The 27,593-nt window shown below is 35.3% G+C and overlaps 1 protein-coding gene across 4 annotated transcripts in view; it reads left to right on the top strand.

The window, feature by feature from the left end:
• Slc4a10 (solute carrier family 4 member 10) overlaps positions 1–27,593 on the top strand; it is a 132,901-nt gene that overhangs the window by 22,220 nt on the left and 83,088 nt on the right. For all 4 annotated transcript variants that reach the window (XM_038335809.1, XM_038335806.1, XM_038335807.1 and 1 more), the window contains exons 3-5: positions 882–1,020; positions 14,929–15,089; positions 20,860–21,048. In XM_038335809.1, coding sequence (XP_038191737.1) covers positions 15,059–15,089; positions 20,860–21,048 — 220 coding nt within the window. In that variant the 5' untranslated portion in view covers positions 882–1,020; positions 14,929–15,058. The remainder of the gene's footprint in view (positions 1–881; positions 1,021–14,928; positions 15,090–20,859; positions 21,049–27,593) is intronic.

Here is a 27,593-nt window from a genome sequence, read left to right as displayed (position 1 = left end):
TTTGGAAAGAGCTAAACTTGGTCCCCACCAAGAAGCACAGTATGAAGTACTCAGGAAGTAGAAGTATGGTGGGAGGAGGGGCTCCTAGAGGCAGGAGGATGAAGGATAAGTCTGTAGAAACAAAAATGAAGAGGGTAGAGGGAACCCGGAATTTATGTTTTAATTTTCTTATTGTCATATCTCCATATCTTCATAAAAGAATACTCAGAGAATAAGATATTAGTCTTTAGGCAAATTTCTCTGTGTTGTCATTTTTACTTCCACTGCATATTTTAGTAAATATAAACACAGATTCTTGATCTTACTTATGCTAATATATAGATTAGCATATATATCTACTTCTATATATCTAGTTCATACTTCTTTGCTATATTTTGCTATAAACATATTTTATAAAACTGTTGACTGAAGATTATATTATAGTAGCTTATGATTTCAGAAACTACCACAAAATCAATAAATACCAATATTTTAAGGAGAAATTTTTATATTAAGTAAGGGAATTTTTCTTTTTGGTAGGATATATATTATATAATATATCATACTATTTTATAAAGTATCTACTTCCAATAGATAAAAAACAGGCATTGGATAACACATGTTGAATTTCTGTTGGAACAAAACTCAAATCCTTTTTAATCATATCAAAGTACTGTTGAATGGTCATGAAAAGACTTTAGTGAACAGAGCATAAAACCCATAAAATAATTTTTATCTTAAAAGAATTAAAAGCTAGAGAAAAGGCATATGTTATTTTGAACTCAAGTAAATAGTATTCTTTATTAAATAGACTATACTCATTTAGTAAATTGCTATTTTTGAAACATTTAAACCATGTAGCTATGATAGACACATGTCCTTCTGTATGATTTTCTTCATAGATACCCCGTCACAGCGGGTGCAGTTTATTCTTGGAACTGAGGACGATGATGAGGAGCACATTCCCCATGACCTTTTCACAGAACTGGATGAGATTTGCTGGCGTGAAGGGGAAGATGCCGAATGGAGAGAGACAGCCAGGTAAAGATTGGGGTTGAGACAGAAGGACCTCCCACACCAGAAGCGAAAGAATATTTCTTTATAAATTAGGTCATCAGAAGAATAGAGTCCCAGTGCCTCGATTCTGCAAGCATTTATGGGCTTTGCAACTTTCTGAACTTGCTCATCTGGCCTGGGCAGATCCTCTAATGGGTTTTGGATCAGAATGACTTCTGAAGGCAGTAATTAAGCAGTGACGCAGAGCAGCTACAGCTGTGCTCTTAAACAGTAACAGGATGTGTGTGCTGTCGGGACTACAGTGGAAATCAAGAGTCATTTGTTTCCATCTTTTCAACTGCTGAATTACACTCAAACTGCTGATGTTATTTGATAATTTCACTGTGGGACTTTTTAAAAATAAAAAATAAACACAAAAAGAGGCTTTAGTTACACTTTTTAATTTCACATAGTATTTGGTGAAGAATAAAAATATTTTATCTTGTTTTTCTAGGATAGGAATACATTGAGTATTTAATTTTTTAAAATGTCTTCTGAAAATCTTTTTCTATCTTTGTAATTAATATTTTGATAGTGCCATATAATTGATGAATTACTCTAAAATCGTGCATTAAATTTTATGCCTTTAATTAATTTGTGCTCATTTATACTTAATAATTCTTATTTAATAATCATTTATGGAGTATTAAATGGTATATAGAACAGCAGCAGCAAAAACATTAGCTCTTGCTTTCAATAATCTCACAGTCAAGTTTAGACACAAAGACATATTTGGAAACGTTGCATAATGAATGCTGTGACTAAGGTATGCATAGTAACTGGGAAAGTCTAGGGCTGCCCTTGGTCTACTGCTCTCCAGTTCTGTATGTGACTACGACTCACCTAAGGCCTAACTAAAATGTAGACTTCATATAAATTAGGCATAGAGTCTTCATTTTTGTATCAGCAGTATAAACTTATGCAATCTTTTAAATTTCCTCATTGCTATACAACTGAACTTCATATAGTCAATATTGATGGAAATTTAAGGTTATTTTCAAAACAAAATGTACCACAATGATTCATTTCTTTATCAAGCTTCCATTTGATGTGATATAAAATCCTTTGAGGACCACATTTCTGATGCAAGAACCTTTACTGCAAGAGTAACAGAGAATGGGGTCAGAATAACTAACTACACAGGATGGATGGCTCCTAAGTGGACTCATTTTTTTGTTTTGCTTTGTTCTTCTACGTTTTAATTTAATATATTTTGAGATTTTCATTCATGGCTATTGTATTTACATCATATTAATATACTCCCTCTTTCTATTCCAACTCCTCCCATGTAAATACAACAACAGAATTGAGATTTATTTTTTTTAATTTTGAGATTATAATATAATTACAACATTTTGTTCTTTTATTTCCTCCCTCTATGGCAATGGCTTTCTTCCATCCTAATGCTATGATCCTTTAATACAATTTCTCATATTGTGGTACACTGTAGTTTTGCTTCTGTTATGAACTGAAATGTAAATATCTGATAGTGATCCCCAACGGGTTGCGATCCACAGGTTGAGAACTGCTCTAAACCCTCCCATATTCCCCTTCTTTCTCTCTTTCAAATTAAGTAATTTTTCAGTAATTGTTATTGTGTGTATATATATATATGTATATACACATATATCCCTAAATATAACATGCTCAGTCTCTCTATATAACATATATATAATATGTAATTTTATATAACATTATATGTGTGTGCATATATGTGAACACACACATATATATGTGTGTTTTCAGGAATGACCATTTGTTATTGGATAACCACTCATTGTATTCTTCCCTGGAAAAGAGTATTTCTTCCTCTAACATCATTCCTTATTTGCCTGAAGTTATTTGTGTATTGTTGAGGCTTCATGGGCTTTTCCCATGTGGATATAGCTTCTGATGTTACTAGGAGATACAATCCCACAGAAAACTCCCTGATTCTCTGGCTCTTACCACCTTTCCCCCTCCTCTTCCACAACGTTCGCTGAGCCTCAAGTGTACAAGTGTTTTGCTAATGTATCCCCAGGGACTGTGCTCCACACCTCTGCTTTCTGACTAGGTGTGGTTTCTGTAGTGGTCTTTATCTGTTGCAAAGAGAAGTCTTCTTGATGAGGTGTAAAGATTACATTTATCTGTGGGTATAAGGACACAGGTTTATATGCTTTTTAGGGACTAGGCTGGTTTAGTAAATCGTGGTTGTCGGTTTTCCTCCAAGATTCCTGACTTCACTAGTACTGAGTAGTCAGCTAAGCTCCCCATACCAGGCATGATTTTCCTCTTGTTAATCAGTTCCAAGTCCTGTTAGCGAGCTGCTGGTCACTGGCAGTGTATTGCACCACTACTGTACTCTCAGGGTATTGCTGTCTTTTGGATTTTCTTTCAATCTTCATAATAGAAATGAGAATTGAAATTGAAACTTATTTTTTCGTCTTGAGTATCTCTTTGTTATTAGAATATTTGTTGAATGTTGGAAAATTCCTACTTTCTAGATCATATAATGGCCCATTTCTTTGATTCAGAAATCTGATTATAACTTTCCCAGTCTCAGAAAGCTGGCAAGTGGCAGAAGGAACATTAGAAATGTCTATCACTCTCAGAGTTGAGCGGGCAAGATTCCATCATGCTCTAATAGAGTGACTTGAATGATGTACTCATCCGAAATGACCAGAGTGTGTAGCTCTCTTAAGGAATAAGAGAACTGATCCAGTTAATTGTTAGCATCCTCTATTAAGGATAGGTAGGATTCATATTTATGGCTGTACTTTTAGAGTCTGAAGCATGGCACAGCTGTTTGAAGTTCATGGAGACATCTGATGAACAATCAGAATAGACATTTTAGAAAAAGGTGCGTGTATTTTGTCTGAGAAGCAACACTTCAAGGAAAACAGAATGTAGTTATTGGAGATTTAAATTCTACTGTGTTTTAAAGTGACAGAAGTAGCTTTGTTTTTGTTGCCTTTGTTCATTTAAAAATAATCTGAGTTAATTTATGAATCCATTTGATTTTTCAAATGCAATATAATTCCATTAAGTAATTAATATATGCTTTCAACCACTTTTTTCTTTTGGTTAGTGTTATAGGTGGGAATATTAGCTTTCTACTCTAATAGCAAAAATAAAATATTATTTTTTCCAACCAAAACTTGAACAAAGTTTTAGATTTAGAAGTTAAAGTTTTGAATCTTAACTACTTAATAAATGTTTGTGAAAAACATGTTTAGTTTAAAACCATAAAAGAAGTATATGAAAGGCTAATGAAACAACAAAATTATAATGTCACACTTAAAAATAAGGTATGGTGGTATTTATAGACAGTGAGCAAAGCTACCACAGTTGTGCAGTCATGGAGGCAGAGGGCTTCATTCTGTGTTTGCCCTTTAAAAATGAACCCAGAAAGGGCCAGGTAGGGACAAGTACTTCTGTCTTTAATATTTAAAGGTAGCACAGAAAAGTGCTAGTACATCAAAACAATGTTTGATGCCATGAAGAGAATTGATATTCAAGATTAATAAACATTTACATTTAAAGGGGGATATGATATAGATATGAATAATTTGCATTGGTATGGATTTTAAGGTCAATTTTGTTATATGTATATGTATTTCTGATATTGATTAAGGTATTGTGATTGTGTAGTTCATTTTAAAAATGTAATGTATAATTAGGAAATATAGGTTGTTAGTGGATAATCATCAATAATAAGCTTGTAGTCATGTTAGTTAGATTTTCTAGATATATAGAAATATATTTCAGTTAGATAGGCATTCTTCATATCTTTCAAAGACTACAGAATATGGCATTTAATGTTTTAATAACTTAGGACTTTTCATGACAATGAGACACATATGCTCCTGGCAGCACCAATCTACTTCAAAAGGAAGATGGGCATGGAAGAGGCTCCTTATGGAGTTGGTTAGCCATTTGGGCAAGAAACTGCTCTTGCCTGGACTGTTGCATAAACTGGACACAAAGAACCCACAAAGAGAGGACTGCTGAACTTGCCTAAAGGTGAGATGATTCTTTGGGGTTCCTGACTCATGAAAGAGTCTGCGAGACATTCTGCAGGACACAGCAGAAAGTGACTAAACTGTCTTTGAAATTTTCCTGCTTCATGGAAATGTCTGCTAGATACTATGGGCCTGTAGGCTGAAGATGGATGCCCCAACGGTACAAAAGAACTTTGGGTGACTGTCCAGGCAGCGAGATGTCTCTGTCATTTCTAGTGTTTGGAAGTTGCTTATTTCTTGTTTACTTAGGTAATTTTATATCCTTCTGGAGTCTTTGATGGAGTTGAAGAATGGATAGTTATAGTTTTCCTTAGTTATGATAAAAAGATAAAATATTTTGACTGTAATTCTTGCTTTATAACTGTTTTTGCTATATGTAACTTTACTATGTTAAAGTGAAAGCCTTTCTTTTTTGTTTAAACAGAAAAAGGGGAAATGATGGAGGAGGGTCATCTGTCTATGTGTTACTTTCATTGGTTAATAAAGAAACTGCCTTGTCCCTATGATAGACAGAAAATTAGGTAGGCAGCGTAGACAGAACAGAATTGTGGGAAAAAGAAAGCAGAGTCAGGCAGACGCCTCAGGCAGACGCCATAGCTCTCCTCTCTGAGACAGATGCAGGTTAAGATCTCTCCTAGTAAGCCACCTCTCGTGGTGCTACACAGATTACTAAATATGGGTTAAAGCAAAATATGAGAATTAGCCAATAAGAGGCTGAAACTAATGGGCCAAGCGGTGTTTAAAAGAATACAGTTTCTGTGTAATTACATCTACACACATCATCTGGATTTTTCAGTAGAATGTGAAGTGTAAAGATCTTAGGATTAGTACAGCTCTGAAAACATACATGCAAGTAACATTATATAGACCGAGCAGATTGTATTCAAGTATTTAGGAATATGTAGGTATATACATCATGTCCATCTATGTATGTAACAATAACTAATGAACAAAAAAAGGCCATGATATGAAAGAGAGCTAGTGAGAATATATTGGAGGGCTGAAAGAGAGGAAAGGAAATGGAGAAATGATGCAATTATATTATAATTTAAAAAAATCTTAAAAGAAAAAAAGTAGTTAGTGCCATTAAACATTAAGTTTTGATAGTTTCTTTCCCCATTAAGATGAACTGTTTTACATGATTTTTACTAATCTTACTTCAACTCTCTTTTTTAAAGTGAATGCTTTGTTTGGAGACATCTTGCTTCCTCCAAGGCCATAATTTTGGAACTGTAGAGCTCTTTTATATTTGACAGAATCAGAGAATAAAACTTCCTAAATGTTAAGCTGTTGGTGGTACATAACGCATGCCGAGTTAATTTCTCTAGAAAACATCTGTTGCTGAATGGCAAAAGAATTTTCTTTGTGTATTTTAATACACAATACAAGTAGGGCAGATTTTCCCCAATTTAATCCTCAAAGAATTCATGAAACACCTATTTAATGTTAATTATTAGAAGAGAATTCAGTGTGCTAAACATGGGTCAGAACAGATCCAGACACACCAAAGGGAGAAAACAGTTTTCTCAGGGTATAAATCCCTCACCAATGAGAGAAATGCCATGCATTTGACCTACAAATTTTATATTTTATTATTTGTATCATCCGTCAAATTTACTTTATGATCTGAGACTCTTATTTGCTTTGGCTTACTATTCAAACAAATGTCAGCGGAGTTTATTTGAAATAATTGACCCACTAGGTTATTAACTGTAATGAGATATTTTGCAACTTACCATAAACTCAAGGGCTAAAAGTCTTGAAACAGGAACTGGGGTGTCCTAATACCTCTTTATCTGCATATTTAAAGGATGAAATTGGATGAAACACAGAAAACAGAAATATACTTATATGATATGTATTATTTTTTTAATATAGTCTCCTTAAAACATTCACTTAAATGTCTCTTAATGCTTTTGGCATCATTCTGGAGTTGGCATAAAGTACTGAATCTTGAAAGTATGGTATTTTTAGTAACTTGATATTTGTAGCGTGTATGCTTCATTTATGGAAAGTGCCTTCTGGCTTCTCCCATAATGTTCACAAACCTATGGTTCCATCAAACCATCCATGCATGTAACTTATATTTGGTCATTTTAACTACTAAAATGCTTAGAGCTTCCAAGACTCCATTCCCTTGTAACAGAAGCAAGCTCTCAGTTGGAAGTATTTAGTAAAAATGAAACAATATAGCACTTGGATTTGTATTTTAAATGCCATTTCATATACATACACAGATCCATGGACCGAATCAAGAAGCAAGAAGTAGACCACCATGCATGGCTAATTGGTTTTTGATATTGTACAAAAGATAAGAAATAATAAGTAACTATTAATGCTCAAAAGCATGAAAATAAATAGGAAAATATGTAGAAATCACAAGATTTTTCAAAGAATGTGTATGAAATATGCATACAAAAATATTATGTGTGTGTGATATACAAATTCACTGCAATTAATCTTTAGGGAAAGACAGATTAAAATATAGAAATTAAGAAGTCTTGGAACACACCAGGTCCTGTTATGTACATGGATGCTTTGATGGAACCATGGTTTCTGTGAGTGTTCTGAAAGAAGATAAAAGACACACACACACACATACACCCAATATACATGAGTGTGGCAAATTTCTTATAAGGTATTCACTACCATTAATATTTAGGAAAAGGCAAACTAAAACTTCTGTGAAGTGTAACTATTAACTACTAAAATAGTTAGATAAAACACTAACAAAATGAAAACTGCTGGTAGAGATACAGAGCACGGAGACTTTTCATATTTTGCGGCTGTGAGTGTGAAATGCTAGAGAAACACCCTGGCAGTTTCTTATACAAATATGCACATATTTTCTATTTGTACAGCAGTTGTACTCTTAGGCATTTGCTACAAAGAAGTGAAAACTTACATTTTTACACATTAATTTCTACATGGATGTTCATAGCAGGTTTTTCATAAAAAAATAAATTCCAGTAAACTAACTCTGTTATATCTATCCTGCCCACACAAAAGAATATTACTCAGCAGAAAAAAGGAATAAACTATTGATGCATGCAACAACTTTGATGAATCTCAAATGAAAAGCAGCCAGTTTTAGAAACTTTTCAATTGCATTGTTCTATATCCTTGAAATGATAAAGCAGCAGAGAAAAATACAGTGATTACCAGGGGACAGAGACTGAGTGAAGGTTGGGAATATAAAGATGTGATATATGGGCATTACTTGGTGACTCAGGAGCATCTCTGAATCTTTTCTGTGACAGAAATGACATAGATTCACATGAGAGATTAAAAACATACAAATAATATACATCTTGTCAGCATTCTTAAACACACACACACACACACACACACACACACACACACACACACCATTAAAGGAAAAGAAGCCATGAATTTGAAGGAAAGCAAAGGATGAGCATGAAATGCTTTGGAGGGAAGAAAGGGGTGGGGGATATAACTATATTATGATCTCAAAAGAATAAAATTATTAGTAAAATTAAAATGTTTAAAAGATAATGAAATAATACAGAAGCTTGGTTTTCTCTCTTTACTGGTATCGAAAAGTAAAGTTTAACTATAAATACTTGTTTTAAAGGGAATTTGATCATTTTATATAGATGCAACAAACTGTATTTCTAAAAGGGATTTGTGTTACAATTTACCAATATATAGGTCAGTTAACATATATGATCAAGTTAATATCAGTTAAAATCAGTTGTAATCAAATAGTTAAAACACTATATATGAGGGGCTGGAGAGATGGCTCAGCAATTAAGAGCATTGCCTGCTCTTCCAAAGGTCCTGAGTTCAATTCCCAGCAACCACATGGTGGCTCACAACCATTTGTAATGAGGTCTGGTGCCTTCTTCTGTTCATCAGGCATACACGCAGACAGAATATTGTATATGTAATAAATTAATAAATAATTTTTAAAAACTATATATGATAGAACTGCAGCTCTAGAAACCATAAATGAGAATATTTGCATGGAACAAAATTCTGTTTTCCTATAAACAGTATTTTCCCCTCTGATAATTTTTTATTGCTTTATAAATAATAGGAATCAAAATTTCCACTTTCTCTTCTCCCACTTCCCTCTTGCTCCCCTCTCATCCCCCCTCCAGTCCTAAGAGAGGGCAGGGTACCCAGCCATGTCCCACAAACAGTATTAAACCTTTCCTTAATCCATTGCTTTTAAAAAACGAACATGGTTCTTCATTAAAAGTCATGGCAGCCCATGGTCTTCCTCCTCCTCTTCTTTCTATTGCTCCCCTTCTCTTCCTTCTCTACTCTCCCTTCTATCTCTGCCTCCCACTTACTCCTCATCTCTTTCTTTCCCATCCCTCCTTCTCTCCTCTCACCCATCCCTGCCCCTTCTTCCCTTCATCCTCTCCTATTGTCTGAAAATCACATCACATGTGAGTAACATACAAGGTGACAGGAGATTTAATGTAAAGTTTCATTTTCACTGAAACTATCAATTTTAATCTTTCTTAATCTTTCACAGTTGGTAATAAAGAAAAAACATAAATAATATAAATAGTAATAAAGAGGACAGAACTTTATTCATGATGAGACTTTTCACCATGGTTTAAAAATTAAATGTATCGGGGTTTTTTTCTGCTACAGAAAGAAACATAGGAGCTTTATACTTAAAATAGCCAAAATAAATAGAAGCTAGGGAATTCTATACTAATAGAAAATGCCCAGAGACTCTAGGGAAAACAAAGTTAAAACAGATTGGATTTGAAAAGATTGCTGGCCAGGAGATATTCAACAATTTATTAATATACTGATTTTTTTTTATTCATATGACAAATTGTTCCAGAACACTTGTAAGACTTTATCATGGTCACACTGTAGTCAATGGAGTCACGTGTTGGCAGCTAAATATGCTGTCTTGGAGGTGACACACATAATTTACACTCTGAGCTCATTGACTGGAACATGTTACATCACATGTACAGTCACATGGACTCATACAACTAAATGGGAGCCAAGTACTGATGTCCTACTCTCTCAAAATGACCGACACTAATTATCACCAGATCTGTTATCTCAGACTGCAACAGCAGTTACAGAGACATGCACAAGCTCAAGCCACTCAAAAGTCCTATGGAGGAGGCAGGAAAGTGGGCAAAAAATTTTCACCACTAACCAAGAAGCTATTGGAAATAGATAGCTGCTGGGAAAGGGAATTTTTCCTCTGATGGGCTAATAGTGTGTATGTCAGCCATATCCCAGGGCAGGCCCCATGCTCAAGAGTAGTTGGCCAACTGAAATCAAACTCTGTGGTTTTTGTTTTTTATTTTTATTTAAGAGAGAGAATGAACATGAAGTTCACTGTGTAGTGAGTTGATAGTGGGAGGGCCTGGGAGGTGCTCCAGGAATAGGAAAGAATATAATCAAAATCTATTTTTTGAAATTCTCAAAGAATAGATAAAAACATCAAAGCTATGGTATATAATGCTGGGGAGAGACACTAGAGATTAACATACATAAATAGAAAAACTCCTTAGTTGAGTGAAGTTTCCAAACACCTGTAATTTCAAGAATTGGGAAGCAAAGGCAGGCAGGCTAGCCTGGGCTACATAGTGGGACTCTTTCTCCAGCTAGAACTCCCACACCCCTTTCTCCCAGCAGCAATATAAAACAACACAAAGAACAAATCATAGAATAAACAAACAAATAAGGAACTAGAAAAACTATATTGACAAAGTGTTCTTGGAAGAGATATGCGTCAATGGTTTGCAGCGCACCGTGCCCCCATGTCTGTGCTCTGTGTGCTAGAACCCAGTTCGCGAGCTTCGGGCAAGGGACTGGAGGTTGAGAATACACACGCAGAGACAGACTGAAACACAGACCTCCAAACACTGGTTCAGAAAGCCCCTCTTTAATAGCAAAATGTAGGCTTAAATACACTGCAGTTAATCGCCAACAGGTGATAATCTCGTCCTCTGATCATCTAAGCTAGGCACAGCTCCTAGTAACTTCAACTAGAAGGCTCTAGGAGGGAACATGTAGGCTTTTGAGAAGTGGCACTCTACAAATTGCCACCAGAAAAGGGCAAGTACACAACAGAACAGGCTAGATCTCAATGGGAAGCTTTGCCCCATTGGCTCCTCAGCCAAGCACATACACCAAATGTGTGAACCTGCGGTTCCTCTCGTACTTAGTAGGATCTTGTAATTGGATAATAATGGAGGAATGGTGTTTAGCAACAGGGGTTTGGGGTGTTCCAGACTTGGGGTCCACCTGGGCTCCCTGGTGTGGCTCCGATAAGGGCTGCAATTCGAAAGGATTTCTCTGCGGAAGGAACTGGACACGACCTTGCTGGGGTACTGTCTCTGCGATTCCGCAGTCATTGCTCCATACACTGAGGTTTTGGGGCCCTGGAGCAGGGCCCTCTGCCAGTTTTCCTGCTGTTGACTAATGGTAGGTGGCAGGGGTTTCCCATCTTTATCTGTTTTAGAGAAACAATCTTTAGCCCAATGTGCTCCCCTCCTGCGTTTAGGGCACAAACCAGGTTTCCTCCTTCCCTTTATTATCACCTGGCGAAAATAACCAGGAATTCCACAACTGAAACAATTAAGGCCTCTGGCCCTCTCTCCCAGTCCTCTTATGTTTCTCCGACGTTGAATAGCTGCTGTTATAACCTGGCCTTGAATGAAATTCCCATCTATATCTCTGCATATCCTGATATATTCATTTAAACTTTTTGTTTTGTGAGGGCTTAATGCTTCCTTACAGTATCTATTGGAATTTTCAAATATAAGTTGTTTTATCATAGGAATGGGTGTTGTCTCATCTCCAAACAATCTACCTGCTACTTTTAACAGACTATCTACATAATCTTGGAATGGTTCAGAAAGCCCCTCTTTAATAGCACCATGTAGGCTTAAATACACTGCAGTTAATCGCCAACAGGTGATAATCTCGTCCTCTGATCCTGTAAACTAGGCACAGCTTCTAAAAACTTCAACTAGAAGGCTCTAGGAGGGAAGAGCAGCTGAAGGCCAGGACTCAGTAGTCCCAACATCTCCCCCCTAATTTTTTTTATAAATCAGAAGACCCTCCTGTCTTAGGTCATCTCAGAAGAGTAAACCCTTACCCATCTTTGGGAGGCCCCTTCCCTGTCTTAGGTAGGCCCTCTTCTGTAGAATTGCCCGTCTACGGAGGAATCTTCATTGTTGGTGCAGTATTTGCAACCAAACCTAGAGTACATTCGAGTTACTGGCCAATAGGCTCAGAAGGACTTGCTAAGTGACCATATGCTCATGGGTTGTCTGATCTTACACAGGATTCAGAGATGAATGCCCGTGGCAACAGGCGTTACGATTGCCAGCAAGAGGGTCCCCAATCACCACTGGACCCAGCCTCCCATTTGGGCTAGAGTATTCTACCAACCTTTCGGCTAAAACAGTTACAATCTGGTGTGCTAATTGTAACATTTCAAGGGCTATTCAAGTAACCATTGAGTTGCTTCACCACATAAGAGGCATTAGCAATATTAACAGATGTGAACTAGACATTTCTTGTACTAGCCATAAGTCCACCTGCTCCTACAATAGGGCAGTCTCTTGATTTCAATTCAAAAGTCCAATTTTAATGTGGACACTCAGGGCATTCTGAGTCTGGAGAGCATCGTTGACTTGTCTTGCCAGTTTATCCATGGTGTACAACACCAACGATGTTTATGCCATTGCCAGTCCTGCAACCATGGCTGCAGCAGCAGACACCGCGATGACAGCAATCACTGCAGCTGTCTCTCCAGAATCTCGTTTCTCTCGATACAGGGTCATCTCAGTCTGCTTAGTCTTTTTGGTAATTGGCAGTGGTATTTTGGCTGGTACCCGAACCAACAAAGCAGCACTGGAGTGGTCATCCCAGCAGTTGCTCAGGCCACAGTTTCTGAAAGAACTAAGAATATCTTTTCCCCCCAAAAGTGCTATTCCATACTACAAAAAGGAAAAGAAAAAAGAAAGAAAACTAAAACAAACATGGGATTTAATAATGCCTGGGCTCTCAGGGAAATATTCCAAAAAAGAAAGATAGGAACTACACTGACTTGTATAAGATTCCTTTAAAGTAATATTCATAAAGCATTTCACAAAGGAAAAGGTTTGATAATAGAAGCCTGTTCTATCGCCATATACAAAGAACTAGCTTGGCTCACTGAAAGAAAAGACTCACATCTAACTCCCTCGGTTCCACCGGCTTATAATAATGAAGGCTGGTGGTCTCACTTGAGTAGGGGCTCTGGCACTGATCAAAACAAGGGAGTTTGTTTCCGTCCCATATACATGGTTGCACCGGTGATGGAGGTGCCAGACACCAATAACCCAGGGCAAATAATTCGCCAACATTTTGCAATAAAATTTAAAGAAATGAAACAATTAAAGGAAGCTGTAGCTGCATATGGGGCTCAAGCACCTTTCACATTGGCCATGGTGGAATCTTTCACCAAGTGATTGGCAGCAATTATGTCATGCTGTCTTATCTGGGGGAGATTATCTCCTATGGCAAGGGGTATATCAGGTTAACTGTAAGCAAATGGCCCAGTTAAATGCTCTAGTGGGTCGAGATCAACGTAATTTAGATATGTTAACTGGGGCTGGGGCTTATGCCAGTTTCCATCAACAAATTCTTTATGATCCAGGAGTATTCACCCAAATCGCTGCAGCTGCCACTAAAGCTGAAGGCCAGGACTCATTAGTCCCAACAATGGTTTAGGGATAAAATCTAGTTTTTCATACTTCATAAGCATAGCATTCCCCACTTTGTGTAAATGTTGGGTAGGTGTAGCCCTTTATTAGTAGTTTACTTTTGACAATCTGAGTAGTATTTTGTTCCTTGAACACTAGGGACAGATACATGACTTTCTTGACAGTCCTTTCTACACGACACAGTCTAACAAACTCTTTTGATTACTATCTTCTAATTATGTTTAGTTTCTCTCATGGGTTTTTCATCTATTAAAGTTGAGTCATCTTATTGCATAAACAGCAATATAATATCATATAGAATTTTGTGTATTTTCTTTTGCAAAGACGAAGGATGGCCAAAGTGATAAGGAGAGAATCATGAATGAAGGAAAAGGAAGAGGACAGGGAATTTAGGTTAGAGTTCATCAGAAGTGGTGGATTTAACAGGTCCTCTGTTAAGATTAGAGAGCAAGGCCCTAAAGCATTGAGTAGTTGATGCCTGAGTAGTAAAACCATTAACTTCCTTTATCTTTTTTATTTGTCTTGATTACAGATGTGCCTAGATATTACTGAGCATTTCTTTCACACTAAGAAAGTAGTAGTTTCCAAATGACTCCAGAGTTTTTGCTTCATCCTTGGCAGGGATACCTGTGGAATGATGTCCAAACTCAATTCTTGGATGTCCAAGCCCTACCACTGATTGTCATGACAAACATAACAAGAATTTTTCCGACACAATATGTCTCAAACTGCATAACCATCATGCAAATTTATTGGAAAAATCATCTTTCTAAAATACTGAGATTTAAGATTCCTAACTTCAGAAAAAACTGAGTATTCTTTCACTTTCTTTTCTTAACTACAAACGTTTTTCATAAAGGAAGGTACTTTCTTTATTAGTCCTATAAAAGTGACCACTAGTGAATTTTTATTAGAAATACTTCTGCAAAGCTATAAGTATTAATAAAAATTGAACTTTCCTTTGTTTTTAATAATAAATTACAATGAAAATGTTGGTTTAATCGAATCAAAGAAAAAGCAACAGTAAATTGGACTACTTTTATCCTTATTTCCCCAACCCACAGAAACAAGAGATCTTTCTTTTTATAGCCTTTACTTTTCAGTTAAGGGATAATTCTTCTACATTGTGGTATTTAATATATTTACAAGAATATCTGTTTGTACAGGTGGTTAAAGTTTGAAGAAGATGTGGAGGATGGAGGAGAACGGTGGAGCAAGCCCTATGTGGCCACGCTTTCATTGCACAGCTTGTTTGAGCTGAGAAGCTGTGTTCTGAATGGAACTGTGCTACTGGATATGCGTGCTAATACTTTAGAAGAAATTGCAGGTGGGTCTTTCGTTACTTTATTTAATTCTGATTATTTCAGCTGCTTTTGTTATCCCTTTTCTCATGGTCTGTGTAAAGGACATTAAAATAGTTTTCTCCTATCCTTGTATTTGAAATAAAATAAATTGAACATAAGACAAACCTTGCTTCATTTACATATAGTGATCGATAACAAGAAAATAGTCAACTTCAATATTTACTATCTTAATAGCATATTTAAACAACACACAAAGAAACACAGGAAATTAAAAGCTAAGTACATATATTGATAGCCAGTGTCAATTTTCTAAAAGCTAAATCATTTTTCTTGAGGGATCCAGATCCTACTACTTCATGGATGTATAAAGTCTGTAGAGTTAGTGCTTTCTAGACATTCATTTATAGGAAAACCTGACATATATTGTTTTTGAGTGGTGGAATATTTTATATCAGTGTTTTTATTTTTCATCAGATTTTGATATGTTTTTAACAGACTCAGATAATTCCTTAAAGAGATTTTGTTAGATAGACTTAGTAGCAGAAAATCCTATTTGTATCTGGCAGGTCTGTTAAGAATTTCTGGTATAATTAAAGTAGGATTTTCTTTTGGAAGAAGTTAATTTAAAACATATCTATTTCTCTGTGTTTCAGGGAACTCAATAAATCCAAACTTCATCCCTCAAAATATTACTTAACCTTTTCAAATCCGAAAATCTCTAGATATAATTTCCTACCATGATTTATTCTGATGTGGAAATTAATTATGTCAAAATGCTTCCTACTTATATTCATATACATTGTAGGCAATTTATGGTCTGTGCTAATCTCTTAAAACTCAGAATTATAAAGATTAAAAATTGAAATATTCTCTTTGAAGTGTGAATACTTTACCCTGATTCTGTCAATGAAAGTTAGAAGGAAATTAAAATCAAAATGAAGTTAGTATCATGGACAAATTATCAATCATAACTTACTAAAACAACTTTGCTACTTAAATTTTTCATTGGAGGATAAATTAATAGCTTGCCCCACTGAATGAAAACTAAACACTGGTATGGGAATCCAGTATTAAAAATTAGGTTCATGCCAGGTGTGATGGCGAGCACCTTTAATCCCAGCCCTTGGGAGGTAAAGACAGTCAGAACTCTTTTTTTTTTTTTTTTTTTTGAGGCAGGGATTTTTAAAATTTATTAAGTTCCAGAATACACCAAAATTTCTGAAATTGTCATCAATCTCTTCCTTGTGCATTTAAGTACAGCCTGTGGCTTCCCACGTTCAGACAGGAGGAAACCTGGTGTGTGGCTAGGAGCTCTGTCCTAGGAGGGCTCTGACCTGTGCTGAGTCTCAATAAGCTCAGCTAGATAGACTTTGTCTTCTTCACCTCCCCACTTCAGGACCTGTGTTTGAGAAGCAGAGAAGGTAATTGAAGCCAGAATCTGATGTTACACTATTTAAACTTACACTTCTTCCATGCCCTGTAATCTGAAACAGAATGGTTCAAGCGGGTTCAGAACAGTCAAGAACAGCTCAAACCAGACCAGACACGCATGACAGGAATGACACACGTGCCAGAAACGACACATGTGTAGGTGACACGCATGCCAGAAACAACACACACGCAGAAATGACACGCGCGATAGAAGCGGCATGCGTGTCAGCTGCCACACATGTCGTTTCTGCCATGTGTGTCATTTCTAGCACTCGTGACATCTTTTCACGCATGTCGTTTCTGGCACGCGTGCTGGACAAAACGCGTGCCTTTAGTGCCATGCGTGTTGTGTCTGTGTGTGTCGTTTCTGATACGCGTACCTTTTTGCCATGCATGTCGTGCTTGACATGCATGACAGAAACGGCATGCGTGCAAGTTTTGAGACGTGTAACAAAAACGGCAGTATGTCAGAAACAGCACACATGGCAAAATAACACGCATGGTAGAAGCAACATGCGTGGGAGAGCCAGCACCATGCGTGGCATGCGTGGCTGTTATGACACACATGTTAGATACGACATGCATGACAAAAACGACACGTGTGACGGGCACGACATGCATGGCATAGAAGAGATGCCTGAGAGATGTGACTCTTCTGTTAATTTTTTCAGCATCTAATGAGATGATCGTGAATTTTTTCATTCAGATTGTTCATATGGTGGATTGCATTGACAGATTTTCATATATGTTGAACCATCTCTGCATCTCTAGGATGAAGCCAACTTGGTCATGGTGGGTGGTCTTTCTGATGTATTTTTGGATTTGGTGTTCCAGGATTTTTTTGATCATGAGGAAGAATGGTCTGCAGTTCTCTTTCTTAGCTGTGCCTTTGTGTGGTTTGTGTATCAGGGTAACTCTTAAGTTAAAGAAAAAGAGTCCGACAATGTTCCTTTCAATGTTCAAATTGTGGAATAATTTGAGGAGTATTGCTATTGGTTCTTCTTTGAAATTCTGGTAGAATTCTGCACTGAAGCCATCTGGCCCCAGGCCTTTTGTGTGTGTGTGTGGGGGGGGACTTTTGATGACTGCTTCTATTTCCTTAGAGGTTATAAGTCTGTTTAAGTTGTTCATTTGGTCTAGTTTGAGGCAGGACTGCTCTTAATAGTAAGCTCTAGACCAGCCAGGGATATATACTATGACCCTGTAAAAAAACTAAACAAAGGCACAAAACTGTTCATATTATGACAGTCTTTAGTCTAAAAAGTTAAGTATTCTATTTAGTATCCACAATACTGTTAGAGTTGGCAGCCAAGAAAAATCTACCACTTCATATTCCCCACTCCTACTTCTGTTTTTTTAAAGTTAAGGCAATGAGTTTCAGTATTTATATGGTAAATTTGAAGAAGACAGAGGTTTATAAAGTTTTTGCAAAGAAAATCATGCCTTCTTAGTGTTCTTGGTAATCAAGATGTGTTGATTATAGTACAGCAATAACCTCACTGCGACGACAAATGCTTCTTCAGTTTTCAAGCATTTTAAGACAAGCACTGTAGGTTTTACAATGTTCTCATTTATCTTTTTCTTTCTTGTTTCTTTTTTTAACAAGATCCTGGCATTGGGCTTTGCCAGGTTCTCTATATTAACATCATTGCCTGCTGAGTTGTGAGGACTTGACTCTGGGCCCAAAGCCATCGTGGTTCATTGTCTGTTCCTAACTTTTCAAGTAACCCTGATAAGTATTAATGTTTTGAAGAGAAAACTGTATGTGATGACTAAATTCTGTGCCTGTTCTTGTGCTCACTCCACAACACTCAAGCAAGAAGAATAATCTTTCCAGTTCACTAATATATTCTGTAATGTTGTTGGCTTGTACCTTAGAGGTGTGGCTAAGGAATAAATGAGTATTTGAAAAAAAATACATTTTATTTTCTCCTCTGTATCTGTTTGAGATAAACCTTATTTCTCATTAATTGCAAAGGTAGAAATTAGGGAAATTTTTAGTGTGCAAGTAATGTGGCTCAGTGGAATTTTAGTAATAATTTTATGACATGTATGGTTTTAATATGATAACTTTAAGTTCTGTTTAGTATACAAGACAGGGGAGTCATAATATTTTATTTCTGGATCTGCCTTAAAATTGTGTTATATTAGTGTTTTAATAACTTCCTTATAGCTTCTACTATTATATATAAAATACAGATTTTATATACATATTCTGTCATAGCAAGTTTTCAAAGTAATGTCCTATGTTGACAGTTCTTTAGTTCCTTTATTTTGTTTTAATTCAGAGATGTTATAATTGCTGATCTCCGAAGAACTGAAATAAGAATTTGCTTTTCATCTTTTAATGCCATGCACTTTTCAGAATTGAATGGGACTTTTACTCACAGTGGATGACTTCCAAATACTCCACACACATATATTTGGCCAACTCCCAAATATTCATCTCTAACTTCTTTCCATTCTGAACAGAAAGTGACAGAGCAACTATACTCTTTGTTTTGAATATGGCCCACAGCCTAGTCTTGTAGGCCTTTTGATCTGAGATTTGGGACATTTCACATGGCAAATGAAAAAGAAAGAACATTTATCATGTAAAAATTGTATGTAACTCAAATTTCAGTAATCTTTAGAAGGTTTTAATGTAGTTGAAAGGCAGAGTTGGGTAGTTGTGACAGAAATCGTTTATCTTCTGGCTCATGGCCAAAAAACTTGGCTAAATAACTCAGTTCTTGTACAAAATCTATATGAATTCCATCTCTACTGACAGTGATTGCTTCCTGTCAGTCATACACAGAATGTCCATGCCAGGTGAAAATGAATCTTTCTAAAGCAAAGTGGCAAAAGCTAATCTGTTTCTTACTGGATATGGACAAGGATATTTCCTTGTTGCTCCTGGCGCCACATTATGCCCACAAAGAGACAAGCTGGTGGTGAAAGTACACACCTGTAAGAAGAGGAAAGATACAGAGAACTGTAACTGAAACCAGGCTCATTGTGATTTTCCTCTCCTGCAAGCCAATCAGATCAATCAGTTTAACCAAGGTGATTTGTACTTTTTGTTGCTGAGCCTAGTTGATGCTGCTATAACCTGAGTGTATTAAATCCTTCACAAATTTCAGAGATTTATACCCTGATTAATGAAAATTGCAAAGACAATCCTATATTAGGAAATTCCTTCCTGATCATCCTCTATTTGCTAATCAGTGTGTGCTGGGCCTTAGATTGTTTTCCTGACTGTGACATATGATACATGTATTGTTACTTCTGTCTTACAAGTAGTAATTCTGTGATTATTTAGCTTTGTGAGGTCACACAGCTAGAATGTTGTAGATTGTTCCAAGTCCCTCATCATTGTCCATTTCTATTTAGTACAAAAAGAAAGCTCAGTATTATAAGGGAAAAGTTTGCTAATATTTAAAGGTTGCTAACATTAAAGCCTGCAATCCACTGAATATATAAGCAAGAGGCAGTTCATTGACATCTGCTTTGAACCTAGAACTTAATCTTTGATTTTCTGAAGGCAGATTACAGTGAGGTGATATTATTTCACTAAGCAACTTCGAATGCCCTTAAAATAAATGTTCATTTATTTATTGGCATTCTTGATACTGTGCATAGAAAATATCAGTGTACTCAGTTTAGTTTTCTGAACTCTATGTTTTACAGTTATGGTTCTTTGTTATCTAACACATTCTAAGGGTACTGCTGTAATTCCTAACCTCACTTAGAGGAATCAAGAAAATTGTTCTCCACTAGAAAGTCATAGTAAACCCACATTAGAATATATGTGAAGCCAAGTTTGTGGCTACTGCACACCTATAATGTGAGTTCTTGGTGATTCAAAAATATGGAGTATAAGTTTGAAGCTAGCCTGGATTGCAAAAAGGGATTTAGATTAGTTAATGTAGTTTGCATTTTCTGTTGTTGAAAGTTGTAAACCCAACTTTGTAACTACAGTGAAATGAATTTCGCAAATTTCCAGAGGAGCCCTATACCCGATTTAATGGAAATTGTGTGTGTGAGAGAGAGACAGAGACAGAGACAGAAAGAGGAGAGACAATAATGAAATCATTTTTCAATCACAGACATATGAATTAGTTGAGATTACTATATCCCTACCATTAGTACAAATAATGAAAAAATAACTTCCTGTAATAAAATCTAGTATATTTGAAAAAGTATTTAAAAATGAGTGGTTTATAATGAAAATTCACGTTTCCATGTAGCAATCCTATAAAAAATAAACATTTATTCAAAACATCATACATTAAAGTTGTAGCCCTATTTGAGTATGGATAATATTCAAGGTGTCCGTTTTAAACAGAAAAACTGTACTTCTTATCTTCTTTCTATCTTCAGATATGGTCCTTGACCAACAAGTCAGCTCAGGTCAACTGAATGAAGATGTACGCCACAGAGTTCATGAAGCCCTGATGAAACAGCATCATCACCAGAACCAGAAAAAACTCACCAACAGGATTCCTATTGTCCGATCTTTTGCTGACATTGGCAAGAAACAATCAGAGCCAAACTCTATGGATAAAAATGGTAAGTGCTCTTTTATATCTTCTGTATGACCTTAAAGTGTTAAATTGTTTCTAAATATCCAAAACCTTTTATTTGAGAACACTTTATTGAAAGTCATATTGTTTCAGTAGAATTGTGTGTGTGTGTGTGTGTGTGTGTGTGTGTGTGTATTTTATATTGATCTTGGTTTCACCATCCGGATGTGGACGTCTTAACAAAGAGCTTGTTTCTAGAAAGGTTTCTGAATCAGTAAAATAAACCTTACCTACAGAATAGAACAACTTACAGAATGGAACAGATAAGCAGAGCCCGCAGCAGAGAAGAATGACACGTGGTTCATGTTGTAGTAGTGGCTTCTAATGAAAACAGTGATGATCATAATGTATTTTGTAGAAAAGGAAGCTTTCCCCCTCTGGGCCATAGCTAACAGATTTCATTACCAATAATAAAAGGGTCCAGCAGCTCCTGATGTAGCTCCACCTACCTATGGAAGCCTGTTTTCTGCTCTTGAGTGCAGTGCTGTTTTCACGGCAGCATCTTAATGTGCAAGGGGCCTCCTCACCATCTTCACGTAGCATCACACTTGATCACCATTATTTTCTTGTTACCCTTTTTTTATGTTGTTTTCTTCTTGGATCTACTTAGCCTTTTACCATTTACATTAAGAAATTGCTTCACATTTTCTTATCATAGTTTTGTAAAAGAAAATGAAGTTACCATGAGATTAACATGAATTTGTTACTCTTCCATCAGTTGTAAATGATTTTTAGTTCTAAAAGACAAAAATTGATACCTGGAATGGGGCTGGGTCAGTTGAGTGCTCGCCATGTGTTCTCAGTACTCCAAGTTTCGTCTGCAGCAGGAGTAAACTGGACATGGTGGTACATACCTTTAATCCCTGAATTTAGGTAGAGGCTGGAGAATCTAAAGTTCAAGGTCAGCCTCAAGTTCATAGAGTGTTAATGATGAGCCTAGTACATGAGATACTGATTTAAAAACCATGTAAAGGTGAAAATTCTTTCAAATTACCTATTAAAACAACTGACTTGGGCAAATAGACTACAGTACATGGATTGACAGCACAGAATATTTGTGTGATTTTTTTCCAGTTTCAGAAGTTTCAGAAATTACAACAAGATAAAGATGAGTTTTCTTTAGAATTTGTATTATGTGGGAGTTTTTATTCTACTAAATCAAATGTACACAAATCAAACAAATACTTCGATGAACAGGCCAGATTTATTTCAGAGTATCTTGAGGTCAGTAAGTACATTAAGTCTCAGGACAATGTTAAATAATAATGAATTATATATTTCTATGAGGGCTGAAATCAATAAAATAGAAACAAAGAAAACATTACAAAGAATCAATGAAACAAAGAGCTGGTTCTTTGAGAAAAATCAGTAAGGTAGAAAAAACCCTTATCCAAACTAGTCAAAAGACAGAGAGAGAACATCCAAATTAACAAACTAGAAATGAACAGGGAGACATAAAAACAGACACCGAGGAATTCCAAAGAATCATTAGGTCATATTACAAAAACTTGTACTCTACAAAATTGGAAAATGTAAAAGAAATGGACAATTTTCTGGATAGGTACCAAAATTAAATCAAGACCAGGTAAAAAATTTAAATAGACCTATAACCTACAAGGAAATAGAAGCAGTCATCAAAAGCCTCCCAACTCAAAAAAGCCCAGGGATAGATGGTTTCAGCACAAAATTCGACCAGGACTTCAACGAAGAGCTAATACCTATACTCCTCAAAGTGTTCCACACAATAAAAACAGAAAGGACATTGCCAAACTCTTTTTATGAGGCTTCCGTTACCCTGATACTGAAACCACACAAAGACTCAACCAAGAAAGAGAATTACAGACCAACCTCACTTATGAACATGGAAACAAAATACTCAATAAAATCTGGCAAACTGAATCCAAGAACATATCTAAAAATCATCCACCATGATCAAGCTGGCTTCATCCCAGAGATGCAGGGCTGGTTCAACATACGAAAATCTATCAATGTAATCCACCATATAAACAAACTGAAAGAAAAAACACATGATCATCTAATTAGATGCTGAAAAAGCATTAAACAAAATCCAACACCCCTTCATGATAAAGGTTTTGGAGAGATTTTAGGGATACAAGGAACATATCTAAACATAATAAAAGCAATATACGGCAAGCCGGCAGCCACGATTAAACTAAATGGAGAGAAACTCAAAGTGATCCCACTAAATCAGGAAACGTTGCTTTTAAAGTATTTGTTTGAGATTTAGGTGCTATGAGAGAGGTGCATGTTTTGTTGAAATTCCGTGTGTGCACAGTTCTTTCTTTTCTTATACAGGAAGGTTTTTATCTTACTCTGGTCACTGCTGCCCTTTGGTGTTCTCTTGTTTTGTCTGTTGCCTCAAGTTTCTATATTGACTCCATCTCTTTATGAGAATATATTATCTTCGACCTACTACACACTATAAAACCAACAAAGACAGTTGAAAGTTTGTTTTTTAAATTTCTAATAAAGACAGAAATGAAATATAAAACTGTCTTTAACTTAATGTAAAGTATTGATATTACATAAATGCATATATATTGATGCATATGTGAAGTTCATTAAAAGTGTTACGAGCTTGCTATGACATATATCAACTTATATTAGAATATTCTATTGACTATTTTGAGGATGTAGAACTCACATTGAGACAAATACTATATTTAAATTAATTCATATTCTAACTTATAATTTAATTTAAAACATATAATGCATTTTAATGTGAAATTGAAGATTTTATCATCTCAGATACAAATGTAGTGCTTTTTTTAATGGAAGCTTGAGGACGATTTTATTAGAGTTTGAGAGAGAAACTCCTGGGCAGACAAACTGCAAATTCTGGCAGCTGACAGAGGAGGATTATGGAGAAGAGGAGGGAAAAACCATGCTGTTGATATTATTGTTGCTTTTACAGTGCTCATATTTATTTGGTTGGCCAATGTTAAAAATTTTGATAAGCGATAATAATTTTGACAAAAGGTTTAAGTTACTAGATTCTAAAAACCTTTATAAAATATCCCATGTTTTAATTAATCCCATGTTTATGTTCCAAGATTATGGGGACCTTCTGGACAAATAAACTTTGTCCTCACTGCTTTTATTGAAAATCAGATAATAGCATATAGATAAAAATATGTTTATTCAAACAGGTAATAATTTTGCATGCTGCAATTTTTGTAATTTTTACTGAGGTTAATATTTGTATTTGAAAGTTTCATTACATTTTAGGATAAAGGAAAGAAGGTGTGAGTTTTACCGGATTGATCATTTATTGTCCTTTGTAGACCTGCAAGCACTGTTGCTGATTTAACTTTCGCAACAATTCCGGAGAGAGGACAGAATTACAGCTGTGAATCCCAAGGCTATGTGTAGATTGAAGGTCTACAGAAAGTACTTTTGTTTCCTTTGTGAAATAGCTTAGTTTTTCTGAAAACTAGGATCTGAGTGACTCTGTTTCCATCTCTACAGTCAACTTTTATATGAACACATACAAATCTTTCCAGGGCATGTGTTAGGGTAATGGAAACTTGGAAGCACTTCTAATAAGATTCATACACCCAATTAAGTATTGTTGTGCAGTATCCTGTCAGCAGTAGTTTCTAAGCCTAGGCTTCTAACACCTCCTCATTACTCTGTTTTGCTTCCTCAACACTTTACATAATTATGTGTGTTGAGAAGTCTGAAAATATGTATAGACTTCACCAATTTAGAAATAAAGCTCCTACCCACAAGCGAAAGAAAGCACGAAAGACCTTTACTACTAAGGTTCTCAATCTACTCGTGAACCCTGTACACTGACAAACTTGAGATAAACAAAGAAATTGGAATCTATAAGCATAAATATAGAAATGAAATTCTGTTTCAAAACATGATTAGAGACTTAATTTTTATGGTGAAAAGAGATTTAATGGAGTTTTAATGTCCAAAGAGCTAAATGCAATATCCTTTTTTTTTAAAAAAAAAAAATCTCTTCAGCTAAATGTTTTACTCCGAAAGATTAACTTCTCCTCTGTTAAGGTTATAAAGTTAAAATCAATAGGGGGCTTTCTAAAATACTTGATAATAGAACATGTTTGTATTTTAAACTACAAAAGAGGCAAAGATATAGAAGTAAGTTCTCTACCTTTGTATAATATGTTTCTGTTTTAGGGTTAAAAATTAAAATGCACTAAAAAACAAAGTGATATTTGCCCAAAGAAATCTAAAAAACACCTAGAATATGTTTCTGTTTCCTTTATTGAATTGCTCTTTGGGTATGCTAGCTTACTTGTTCTCTCAAAGGTTAAGTATCTAAACACTGCATTTCAAATGTAGCTCTTCCATGTTTCATATGTATCAACAAAATAGCATATTTTCTTTCTCTTCTCTTTCCCAGTATATGCTTTCTGTTTGTAATTTTTTCTTAGTCATTTATGATAATTTGTCAATCTCACCTACAAAAACACTGATATATATGTACATATTACATATATATGTGAATATTGTTGGTGTTCTGCACATTCTCCTCAGGGCTAAGATGCAGGATGCTATGGATTCACCATGCATGTTTAATGCCACCATGCTGTGTTTAACTTTCACTTTTCATTAAGCATCAAAACTGTGAGAATTAAAATGACTGATTCCGATGTTTCAATAAAAAGTGACAGTTACATTTGGCAAAACAATTGCAAAAATAATAGAAAATAGTATCTACTTTGACATTAGAACCCTGTAAAATGTACTGAAATGAAAACTATCCATACTATTCAAGTCATTCCTTGAATCTAGGAATATCTTTTCAAACACAAATGTGACTTCTGTTAGATGATCAATAAATCAAAATAAATTAATGCTTATATTATCATTTAGGTCAGGCATTCTCTTAACACATGCAGAAATTTATATTGCAATTCTATTGTAAAATGATGTTATTTTCCTGATTTTATGTTTTTGATAATTCTTGGGCCTCATGGCTTCTGTAGTATGGGGTATCTCATTCCTCCATTCATCACTATTGATTTCTAGCTCTTCTTTTGCTTCCACATCTTCCCTCTTTCATAGTTAGAACACTTTCCAGTTGCAGGTTTTCTGGCTACAAAATCTGAAAGGGTTACAGGGCTTCTATTAATTTCTCTAAATTACCGTTCAAAGTCTTAAGTGGTAAACATTTAGATTTAGAAGGATAGGGTATGTATTGAATATTTTGACCTGGGTAGATTGCAGCTCCTATGTTAATGCTGTTTCTTTGTTTTATTACCTTAAATTAACTTTTATTATAATGCTGTACTTTTATTTCCAGATGCATGAGGTCTTTATATTTAGAAATTCTTTTCTTAATATTATATTATCATAAATAAGATAGCATGTAATATTTATCCATCATAATGGTCTACATTGAAAGAGAAAGCTAAAATATTGCTTCTTAGTATTGCTGGACACATAGTACATTAAGAAATCCAATATATGAAAAACGTTAAAAGAAAATTAAAATTATATTAATTTTTCACAATTGATGTGCCTTGTTTAAAGGCTGTGTTATCACTGGGCTATGGAAAATTGGTTTAAGATAAAATATATTTCTAAGATAACATATTTAAGGTTTTAATTTTTCATTTGAAACTAATTATTTCCAGCCATGACAGTTTTTAACAATTTTAATTGCATGCATATTCTTTCTGTTTTTGAAATGTAACTCACCTAGTCATAATTTTCTAAATATTTATCTTTCTTTATCCATGTTTTCTATTTCCATAAATAAGTGTATTGCTGCACATGTATGTAACTTTGTCATTCATCTCTATATTTCTTCATTTTGCTCTGTCTTGTGTCTGTCTCTAACAGGCTCATCTCATCTCTGTACCTCCCTCATCTCCTACCCTTTGGGTACTCTAAATGCGTTGAAGGTTCTGAGGTAGTGTAAACCAGCTTGAACTCTAGGATAATAGTACTGTACCTCCATGTCTTCATCCCAGTTTCCTTCTACTACATGTGATTTAGACTGGATTAACCAGTAGCAAATAATACATGTAGGTAATAAATTATTTAACGATTTGAATTTAACCAAAAATTTTGAAACTGCTTTTATATCACTCATGCACATAGTTTACATATATGAGAGAACTGTATGTAAAGACTCAAATACAATCCAAAGAAAATCAAACAGGTGCTAATATAAATGCTATGCACTATACACTTTAACTCATAGTTAAACAAATTAGATTTTTATTAAAATATATAACCATATTTTAACAGGTAAATGAGTAATTTAAATGAATTTAAAATGAATGTTGAATAGAAAGGATGATGTTAGGTTTCTCAAATATTTATACTTCATGAGTCATAGACATCAGTTTATATTAGTGATATTGATATTTCATCAAGCTTTGAATAATTTTCATGAACTATAGTAAGAATAGTGAGTTTATATCTGTTTCATCATGGTATCTTAATGTTTTGAGATTTACATACTATACTAGTAAAGGCAATCCAACTTTGTGATGCCATTTGACTACAGTAAGTTTCCATCTGGAC

The sequence above is a fragment of the Arvicola amphibius genome, chromosome 7, assembly GCF_903992535.2.
Source record: "Arvicola amphibius chromosome 7, mArvAmp1.2, whole genome shotgun sequence".
Lineage (NCBI taxonomy): Eukaryota > Metazoa > Chordata > Mammalia > Rodentia > Cricetidae > Arvicola > Arvicola amphibius.
Note: the sequence above shows the minus strand (reverse complement) of the source record. Positions and strands in the feature narration are given on the sequence as shown.